General features: G+C 33.0%; 1 protein-coding gene across 1 annotated transcript; it reads left to right on the top strand.

Annotated features, from left to right (window-relative positions):
- Positions 1-4,938: 4,938 nt before the first annotated feature.
- Positions 4,939-10,518, top strand: LOC112519678 (probable UDP-arabinose 4-epimerase 3). The gene is made up of 11 exons (XM_025127895.1): positions 4,939-5,133; positions 5,528-5,637; positions 5,808-5,932; positions 6,805-6,918; positions 7,007-7,114; positions 7,241-7,332; positions 8,429-8,570; positions 8,659-8,753; positions 9,497-9,626; positions 9,743-9,887; positions 10,241-10,518. The coding sequence occupies exons 2-11, from the start codon at positions 5,577-5,579 to the stop codon at positions 10,477-10,479; spliced, it is 1,251 nt and encodes a 416-aa protein (XP_024983663.1). The 5' UTR covers positions 4,939-5,133; positions 5,528-5,576; the 3' UTR covers positions 10,480-10,518.
- Positions 10,519-11,738: the final 1,220 nt, after the last annotated feature.

Here is an 11,738-nt window from a genome sequence, read left to right as displayed (position 1 = left end):
AATGAAATAATAACTCTTCATTTTAGTTTGTTTATATGTATACACACATATATATACATATATATATATACATATATATATATAGGAGCGTTCAAATAAAAACCTGCCCCATTTGTGTAAACCGTGTAAACCAATCTCATTCATTCATTTTTTTGATCAATGACCAATATTAGTTTACTTTATTTTAGGAAATTAAAAAAATATATATATTAAAATTTTATTTTATTTCAACAGTAAGGGCAAAAATGGTAAACAAAATTTAACATTTGGTAACATCTTTCTCGATATTAATTACACTATTTTCATTTTTCAAAGCAATATATTATTTTTAACTTTAAATCACATCCATCAATAAAACATATAAAAAAAAAGAATACAACACACCATATTCAATTATATAGAGTGAATCGTTTTAAATTTTGAATTACATTATATGAACGAAATTGATTTCACCATGAAAACGTTTCGGTTCACATAATTTATTTGCAATAAGACCCGGTTTTACGTTCATGAAACCTGTTTCATTTTCCTTTTCATAATATATTTTCAAAATGCATCAATTTCATTTTTCTTTTCATCAACAAAATGAATCAACTACACCATCAATGCAACGGTTTCACCATAAAAATGTTTTGGTTCACCTAATTTATTTGCAACATGAACCGGTTTCACATTCATGAAACCTGTTTCATTTTCCTTTTCATATTTTTTTTTCAAAATACACCGGTTTCATTTTGCTTCTCATAAAAAAAGGATTAACTACACCATCAATGCAACGGGTTCACCATAAAAATGTTTTGGTTCACATAATTTCTTTGCAACATGAACCGGTTTCACGTTTATGAAACCTGTTTCATTTTGTGGATTTTCATCTACGTTTTGATGATTTCATTCTATAATTCAATTGTTTCATCAAGACACGACTCATGACAATATATGAAATCCAAATTTTTAATATTTTAATATATTTAAATACTTAAATGTTACTATTTATACAATTTCCTTTATTACGTTTTCTTAATTAAGATTTATTAATAACTTTCATATTTAATAGAAAATATTGTAAATGACCGAAATACTCTTATTGATTAAATTTAATTAGAAAAAAAAGAATTTTCTTATTGGTCGAAATTGGTTTACACGGTTTTTAAAAGTGTACGGTTTTCATTTGAACGTACCCCTGTGTATATATATATATATATATATATATATATATATATATATATATATGGTACTCCATTTTCTAAGCATGTTGCCGAAGCCACCTGTCTAGATGCTCTTAACGTCAATAATATCAAACGTGATAAATAGTCCAATTATTCCCCATTATTATTTATTCGTAATATAAAATATTTATTGATTATAAAGTAAATGTTAGTAATTATATTTAAAAAAAAAGTCAACTATAAACATTTTATAATAATTATTGATTGGAGAAATTGATGTATATTCATTTAATTATTTATAATTTCATATATGTTTATTTTATTATTTATAATCTAGGTATATGATCAAAATGTACAAAATTATCTCTTTTATTTGCAGATTTTATGAGATATAAGTTACCGGTCTAGTGTAACTGATTGATTTGAAAATGGTATTTTTCTTCATGATCAAGATTTTTACAATATAATCTCTCAAATTAACATTCACATCCAACAAGGATCTACTTTTAACAAGGTCAAGATGGTTATCTATGAAACCAATAAAATGATAGAGCTAAAGTGTAAACTTGTGAAATCTTAAATATGCAATGCAACCATAAGTTCAGTGGGTATGAGTGAAGAATAAATATTATAACTTGAAAGATTTTTATGAAAGGTTATGAAATAAAATTTAGGTCTTTAGAGTATCTTCAACAGTTATGTTATACATTCTTTAAAATAAAGTATTAACAATCATAATCATAAAAAATTAAATTTAACTTCAATAGCTGCTTTATTTTAGTAATTCTAACATCAACTATTATTAAAATATTTAATATATATTATTAAAATATTCTCTCTCTTTTCCAAATATTTATCTTGAATACCTCTTATTGGTGTCAAATATTAAAATAATAATTTATCTTTCTATTTAGAGTTTTATCTAAATTTAAAGAGTTTTACAATCTCTCTTCTCTTTTTCCTATTTTAGCGTACAAGATTACATAGTTGTTGGAGTAAAAAATTGTTAAAATCGTTTTTTCCCTTTATTTTAGCATAACTATTGGAGATGTTTTTATGGTATTTTTTTGTGATACCACTTTTAGAAATTCCTGGATCAACGTCTGTTCACACCATGAATGGTTACAAGTTTTACTGATTAAGGGTCTAAATTGCTACAAAATAAAAAGAACTAAATTAATGTTTGTTACATTAATGAAGAACAAAATTCATTGTTACACTAAATATAAATTGAAACAAGTTTTATTGAAATTTTAATGCATTTTAATTATTTTTTTATTAACCTGGAAATCAAACCCGTTATGCAAGCCGACTAATCCCAGGACGATCACATGCTTTGCAGATAGCCCGAAGTCATCTCATTTGAACCTCTGTGGCCACAACGGAATTTTAATTCTTCCTTGAACTTGAGACCTCCAGTACTTTTGACATTTGGAATTAAGCTCAAATCAATCAAACACCACTCTTGTAGTTAATTATCTTATCTTTGCAATGTATATCGAAAAGAACACATCAATGAAACATATTTTCATTGCGGGGGTCAAATAAAAACAAAAAATGATATGTCCATGACTTAGCAGGTCACAACACTCTCAAGGGCACGCAACACCTTTTTTTTTTTTGTAAAAATCTTCATAGTAATGTCTTTGTTAAATTTTCAGGTTGAAATACCGAAAAAGTCCGTTCAATTTTTGATGGGGATAGAGTTTTACAAATTCTTCTCGAAACTGAAAAGTCATTTGATATTAAATTTTTTGGGATTGCTTGTTTGAAACAACTTATGCATTTCTATAAAAGTACTTATCAACTTATTATAACTCAGAATAGCTTAACTTTTTCAAAAACTTCTTATTACTAATTTGACACCGTTATATGTTCTTTATCCAAACACTCAAAAATGTTTATTACCAGTGTCACACCGGAATAAATCAATATGTTGTTTTTATAAATAATCCCAAGCATTCCTAATATTTTAAATTCTAAACTTTTAAAAGTAGATTCCAAAAAAGAGGTTTCAAAAATTGAAATCGAAGAAGCATGCAATTACTTTTCTTAATATAATTTTCCTTTCAAGTATCTATAGTTTTGATATTATTAAAACTTTTATAAATTTATCATTTTAGTATATTTTTAAAAAGAATTTATATAAAATAATATTATTATATAAAACGAACAAAAAAATGGATTTCTTTCTCTGGACATTAAATTTAAAAATTTGTGTAAACTTGAAATTTTCTCTAATTTTTTGTTTTAAAAAACAATATAATTTTTTATTAAATAAAATAGGAAACAAAAGGTGTGACGTTTGTTTTATAAGATGTGTTAAAGTTTGAATTATTATTTTATTTCTGATTTATAAGAGGTGGTCCTGAAATCTGAAATCTAAATAAGTAAGATTGTTTGTTTTTATATCCGAAATCTGATATTTAAATCGGTCAAACTAATGCAAAAGTATAAAAAATAACTAACTTTTGCTAACAAATCTCTTCCAACCTCCAAAATATGAACCATTTAATAGAGAGTGGATTTTAGGATTAAAAAGTATTAATAGATATGTTTACCACTTAAAATTTCAGAAGATGTTTAAAACTTTTAATCTCTTATTTTAGAAATAAAACAGACGTTCTTAATACCCAAACATTTAAATAAATAAGACTTCAAAAATATAAAAAGGTAATTTTGAAAAAACTAAGGGTGCGTTTGGTTTGCGGGATTGGAATGGAATTGGGGGGATTTGGATTTGAAATCCATTCCAATCCAGTGTTTGGTTTACTGGATTGTGAGAAATTGAAATCCGTCGCTTCCTTTGAAATCCCATGAACAATGGATTTAAGAATCCTTCCCATATACATGGGATTTTAGAATCCATTCCTTTTTGCCCTAAGCTACCCGTCTCCAACTTCTCCTCCATCGCATCGCTCACCTCCGTCGCTCTCTCCCGGTCGTCTCCGTCGCCGTCGCTTCCCCCCGAGGTCGTCTCCGTCGCCGTCGCTTCCCCCCGAGGTCGTCGCCGTCGCCGTCGCTTCCCCCCGAGGTCGTCGCCGTCGCCGTCGCTTCCGTTGCTTCCCCTCGAGGTCGTCTCCATCGCCGTGGCTTTCTCCCACCGTCGTCTCCGTCGCCGTCGCTGATCATCTCCTCCAGCCTCCATTTTCATCCTCCATTCGCATCCTCCAGGTAATTTCTACTTAACAATACGATTAATGCTCCTATTTGTACTTCGATTTCTGCATATTATACTTCAATTTCTGCATATTTTGTGACGATTTGTACTTCATATGCTGTTCTGATTAATGCTGTTCCGATTAATGTTCCGATTTGTACTTCATATGCTGTTAAAAAAAATCCAAATCCTACAAACCAAACACAGGAATGAATTTTAAATCCAATCCAATCCAAATCCCATGGAATCCAAATTCCTCATAGGAATCCAAATCCCTAAGAAACATTCCCGCAAACCAAACGCACACTAAGAGTAAATTTTCAATAATGTAAAAAACCTATCAAATTCTAAAAATATCATAATTATAATTTCTTTAAATGCAAAGAAATGGAAAGGTTGAGGGTCTTTTCTTTCTTTTCAAAAAGCCAGGAAAAAAGGCAATCATTTGACGAGTAAACGCCCCCTACGTGTCCACCCCATACCCCCCCCTCCAAAAACCCCTACCATATACCTGACCATGGCGTCAGTACCCAAGAATCCTCCCCCCTTCCTCCATTGAAACGTGAGAAGCAGAAGGAGACCTGGTCTGACGCCCCCCCTTTTTCCTTCTTTTCTACATTACGTTTTCAAGCTTTACCCTTTTCTCCTTCTTCAATCAACCAAACGCCAATCTGTACTAACAACCATATATACATATCCGTATATATCTGCAATTCATTCCCAATCTTACCTCCTACTTCCCCCGTCTTCACAGATCTTGTCTGGTTGTGTTTTACACATACCTGCTTTAAATGCTACCATTTTCAGGTAACGCATTTCACCTCATTTACTGCTCTTTTTCACTCAATTTACATAACCCAAATATCTCTTGTTTTCTTGTTTATATTTCGATTTTCTTATCTTCATCTGGGTATCTAATACAACCCCAGTAAATATCTAATGCAATTATTTGTGGGGGTATGTTTGTTTGGAGTTTCTTGACGATTGAACTGTGATGAATTTGGTTTCAAGTTAAACCCCTTTTTGAGGTTAAAAGAAATGTTTTTCTTTTAGTAATTTGAATTTTAGTTGCAATAACAAGAGGGGACAGTTTCAGTTGTACAATTATAGCACATAGTACCTTTATGTCCCCTTTCTTATCTTTCTTTCCCGTATGTTTCATGAATTGATGATGAACTAAAAGTGTGGTTTCAATGGGCAGCAACAGATTCATCTGTAATTACATATTTCATAGAGGAATTCTTCAACAAATGCTGAACTTTAGCAGATCAAGAGCTCAACCCAGGCCAAATCGATCCCATCCTTTGGGAGGTAATATTCTTATTAATCATTTTGTATATGCAATTTTAGTTTAAGATTATAATTTTTCTTTTTCATTGGGTTCTGTTGTTATAAAGTCAAAACAGTGATGATGATGATGATGATGATCTATAAGATTGAAGTTTTAGAGAGTTTGAAGTTGTTTTCCTTTGTGTTTGTAGGCATGGATTATGCTGACCCAAAGAAGAAGAGTGGTGTTGTAGGAAAGATTCTTTTGGCTGCAGGCCTTACTGCATTATGCATTCTTATGCTCAAACAATCCCCATCTTTCAACACCCCTACTGCAGTATGTAACCTATTCTTTTTGTTTAATTATATGTTTTTCTTTGCTTTCAGCTGTTATTTTGTTATGTTCTTTCATAATTATCCAATTAGATCAGATTGGCCCAAAGATTTTGGAATTTGGGTTGTATGTTAAGTACTGGTATGTTTAGGTATATAACCTTAAATAAGATTTAACTAAATCCATAACCTAATGACGAGGATGTCTCATTTAAGGTTATAAACCTAAATGACCCGTTAAATCCTAGCGAGAAGTTTCTTTTAAATCCATGACCTTCTAACAAGTCTTTGAATGTCACATCCATATACAAGAATGATACCAAACTTGTCAGAAGGTTATGTTGTTAAATAAACTCATTTAAGGTCATTTGCGTAAATAGTCGTAGGGTAAATGACCTTAAACGAGTTTTCAATTAGGAGCAAGACCTTCTAGTTTTCTTTTTAGCTCAATGACCTTTATTTGACCTGCCCCTCATTCAAAACAACATGCTCCCGTAAAAACTTAGAAATACACTAGAGGCTTAGATTCTTAAATTCAGTTTTTGCGAGGGTCGTTCAGCTAAATATCCCTTTTGTTATATGACATTAAATGAGTTTCAATTAAGAGCATGACCTTCTAAAACTTTTTTAAACTCGACAACAGAAGTTTCGTAAGGAGACTGGAGCAGGCTACCATGAGACAAAAGATAACTTTCATATAACCTCTGTTGTTTAACAGCCTGCCCCCATAAAACCTTGAAAAAACACTAGAAGGTTAGTGTGTAAACGTCAGCTTCATGAAAGGTCATTTAACAAATTAGCCGTTGCTGGATCTTATGTTACAATATCCAATAATGTCACTGGTATTCAACTTATTTCTGTGTTTTTGCTTTGAAGTTCTCTCGTCATGAAGTGGGCATTACTCATGTCTTAGTAACGGGAGGTGCTGGCTATATCGGTTCTCATGCGGCACTACGCCTTCTAAAAGACTCCTACCGTGTGACTATAGTGGTATTTTTCTGTTTATTTCTATCCAATTGTTGTGGTAAACCTTACTGCTACAATGTGGTGTGAGCTTGTGTAATTCTTTTTGTGATAGGATAATCTTTCCCGTGGAAACATAGGTGCTGTCAAAGTTCTTCAAGACCTGTTCCCAGAACCTGGGAGACTTCAATTTATATATGCCGATTTGGGAGATTCGAAATCCGTATCCTCTGAAATATAAGCTTAAAACCAAGTAGATGCTAGTCATGTTTATTGCATAAACAACTTTGTATATATATATATATATATATATATCTATCTATCTTGTTTCCTTGATCAAATACTTCAGGTTCACAAAATATTTTCTGAAAATGCGTTTGATGCAGTGATGCATTTTGCTGCAGTCGCATACGTTGGGGAGAGTACCCTTTATCCCCTAAAGTAAGTATTTCAATCGTCTTAGATGGAAGTTAAATAGGATTATGACATTGACCATTTGGGGTAGCGGGGTAGCTCAACTGGTAAGGCCTTGGATTTGCTCCTTGGAGGTCACCGGCTCAAGTCCCTTGGGGTGCATTTGGTCCACGAGATAGTACATGACATAACAAAACAAAAACTTCTTGTCCGATGTTTGGAGCGACTTCAAACTTGGATAGGACGTGACAGAGTGGGACATAATGCACTTATTTTGTCCCATCAAAATAGGTGGAGCAAAAATTAGGGACATGGGACAACATTGGTAAATTACTAAACTACTTGTTGTCAAATCAGAACCTTAAATCCCTCCACAATTCTTTCATTAGTCTGTCTCACTCTCGGCCGTCTAGTCCAGTTATATTTAGTCCCGTCCGCATAACAAACACACCCTTACGGCCACTAGAGGATTGTCTGACTGTAAACCCGAGGGCCTTAGATTATCAAAAAAAGGTTATGACATCCCATCCCACTCCCACATATTTCGAGTTAGAAGTGAGAGACCCTCGTAAGTCCTTGGTTGTAAGATACTAATGACTTATCACCATGGTTTAGTTGATCGCAGAATATTAGGTTAATTAACTGCTTTGGCTTAGGGTGTTATAAATGGTATTAGAGTAATGCATCTCTGTGGTTAATGATTCTTGGATTCTTTTTGTATGTCATGGATTTTAAGTGGGAGAATTTGTGTCATTTTGTCTTATATCGACCTTGAGCTAGCTAGCATTGTGAGCCTCTTATAAGTCCTTAGTTGTGGAATACAAAAAAGGGTATACGCCAGCATCTGTAGCGCCCCCACCTCACCGGTCCCACAACCATCATGGTGGAAGATTCGAACCTAAGATCCCACTTACGGCTTCCCACCTCCTTATCATTAGGACAATTCATCCGGGGACTTGGTTGTAGAATACTAATAACTTTCCAACATGGCTTTAGTTGATATGGAGGTTATTTGACCATTATGAAACTTTAGGCTCGGGATGTGACACAAATTGTGTTATAGGAGCTCGGGGTACCTGGCTTATAATGCAAAAAATACGGTTCTCAATCTTCTTTATTGCAGGTATTATCACAATATCACATCAAATACGCTTGGCGTATTGGAGGCCATGGCGGCACACAATGTCAATACACTTATATATTCTAGTACATGTGCAACATATGGAGAACCCGAGAAGATGCCCATTACAGAAGAAACTCCTCAGGTAACATGACCATATGTAATTTCAAACTCTTTTTAAGTGCGACCCCGATAAATTTTGCACAATTTAGCTCTTTTTTCTGTTGCTTCAGATTCCGATCAATCCTTATGGAAAAGCTAAGAAGATGGCAGAAGATATTATCCTGGATTTTCATAAAAACTCAGACATGGCGGTCATGATTCTAAGGTTGGTATTTTAGGTATTTGAGTACATTCTTTTATCGATTCTAGTTTGTGGTGAACCGTGGTTTTGACCCTTAACTTGATCCGACTTTTTGGAAATCATCATCCAACGACTATTTGCATGCATCTATCTGTTCAATGACTTATCCAACCATTGAAAGATACAATTTTGTTTAGTTAAGGTTTTTAGTTATATAACTTTAAATGAGCTTTTTGTTAGGAGGACGACGTTTTACTCTTTTATTTTACTCGATAACCTTCAAAGTCCTGCCTCCGATGTTAAATACGCTGCTTCTTGTGTTAAACAACCTTCCACTGTAAACCTTGTAAAAACAACACAAGGGTTGGTTTGTAAAAAACTCACTTTCATGGAAACAACCATCTTACTCTTTTAGGTAGAGGAACTGTCTGCATACACCAAGATCCTACCAAGATCCTATTTCCGAGTGGGACCTATTGGGAATGTTTGTTTTGGTTTTACTTTCATGGAAGTTCATGAGCTAAATACCCCATCTTATTGACTTGATTAGTATGAGCAGACTAGTAGTGTTATTACTGTTATATCATCAAGAGTATGGTTTTAGTGCATGATAAACCATAAACCTAGAGAACACATCTGTTGGAAACAAAGAGTCAGTTACATTTCTTGTTATGTGTTTATAGTAGCAAAAAGCAAAAGTTCAAGAAGCAGTTGTCATCCGTGCGAGAGACAAAATTCGACTCATTATTTTGCTTTTCCTTTTGCAGATACTTCAACGTGATTGGTTCCGATCCAGAGGGAAGGTTAGGGGAAGCACCAAGGGCCGAACTACGTGAACATGGAAGAATATCAGGTGCATGCTTTGATGCAGCCCATGGAATCACAAATGGGCTCAAGGTACTATTCGTAGCTGTTATATCTTTCAGATTGTGAATCAGATGAATATGCTACTTATGCACATGTGAATGTGTCTAGTAATTTTACATTAATAGTTGGTCACCTACGCGATGCAGGTTCGAGGAACGGACTATAAAACCCCAGATGGGACTTGCATACGGGACTACATTGACGTCACTGATCTAGTCGATGCTCATGTTAAAGCCCTTGACAAAGCAAAACCCGGGCATGTTGGAATCTACAACGTTGGTACAGGAAAAGGTACAATCTCAATGCGTTTGTGAAGTAGCGATAAGAGTATCTGATTCCCCACCTACTTGTATGATGTACACAAACCAAGCTAGATTCGGTCTATCCTATCTGGAGGTGGGTTCTAGGTAAAGATGCACAAAGAAAGCCCACCCTGGGCCTAGGCCAGGCTAAAAAGTCCGATCAAGCGGAGTGTTTTTCCTATTTTCACACCCGAAGCATGGCCCGGGCCTTGTTTGGCTTACTAAAGAGTTAAAAGCAATATTTCGTGACAATGATATAAGGCCAGATGGTATTCTTCTTAATTTTCTAAATTGATAGAACCTAAATAACCATACTCTGTTCGGCTTTCATGGTTTTGACAGGTAGATCGGTTAAAGAATTTGTGGAAGCTTGTAAAAAGGCAACCGGTGCACCCATCAAAGTAGACTTTCTCCCGCGCCGGCCCGGTGACTATGCCGAAGTGTTCAGTGACCGATCCAAGATTCTCCGTGAGCTCAACTGGTCTGCACAATACACCGATCTTGAGAAGAGTTTGCGGGTGGCATGGAGATGGCAAAAGTCGCATCCTAACGGCTACGGTTCCTCAACGGCTTCCATCTGATGGAGATTCGGCCCGGATTACATGATTTGGAAAATAGGGATTTGATATATATATATATATATATATATATATATATATATGTAATTCTTAAACATCAGTATTGTTGTCTAGGTTTTCTTACATGGGTTGTATTTGTAGGAGTACAACCATGTATAGAAAACTGGTTAGCAATAGAATCTCAAGAATAATATTTATGAGTTGTAGCCTTAAATATCTATATTACATTATAAAATATTGGATAAAAACTTTTGAAAATAAATTTTTATGCATGAAGTACTATTTATTGATGTATATTACTTAAAATTCAAATTTATAAGTAAATTGTGCGTAAGTGCGACTTATTAAAGTTTTATATTTGAATTCGTATAACTAACTGTATAATTATTGAGTTTTATCAAAATAATTAATTATTACTTTATAAAAAAATATATTATTAAACCAAATATAAATTACTTCATTATTTAATATAAATTATATTATATTAAAAAAATTGAATTAAAAATTACACACAAAATGAAAATTTTTAAATAGTTAATTTAATACTAATATCGATATATTTTTGTCAAAATAAAATGACATCTTCAAATTTATATTTTATTCAAAATTGAAAACGTAATCGTCTTTTCAAAATCACATAAGACCATGTTATAACATCGACTGAGAAAAAAAAAATAAAACGAAATATTAAAATCAAATGTATCTTGTTGCATTGTGCGAGTATTCTTCTAGTTATATATAAATGGAGAGGATGCCATATCATTATATAATGCTTTACTATTTTTCATCTTTATTTTGAGAAAATTGGAAATTAAGTAGCTCCTAGGCTGATATATCATTTAAGACGGGTAAAAATCGGTTACGATTGGACCTTAATTGGATGACAAGTCTTGGTCAAAAAGCATCATCTTACGGCATAGCCAGTCCTAGTCTCTTAACTGGTCTTAGGTATTATTTGGTAAACATAAGCTAGCTTATTTTATGTGTACATGTTTAAATGACCATAAGCTAGCTTATCAAAATGCTGCTTGGAATAGCATTTTAAGAGTTTATTATGACTTTTTTTTTTTACAATTATAACTCTTATTAATATTTATTTTACTATTAATAACAAAAAATGTTAGTTAATAAATACTAAATAAAAATAAATTATCATTATATTATTAAATATTAAATAAAAATAAAAAATGCGCGATCCAATGAGCGGTCCATGGTTTGTCGGGTCTCATTTTTCCAAAAAAAACTCAAGTTGTCTTAGACCA

Source organism: Cynara cardunculus (genome assembly GCF_001531365.2).
Source record: "Cynara cardunculus var. scolymus isolate 2C chromosome LG 10, CcrdV1, whole genome shotgun sequence".
NCBI classification, from domain to species: Eukaryota; Viridiplantae; Streptophyta; class Magnoliopsida; order Asterales; family Asteraceae; genus Cynara; species Cynara cardunculus.
The sequence above is the reverse complement of the archived record's forward strand: the minus strand, read 5'-3'. Positions and strand labels throughout refer to the sequence as shown.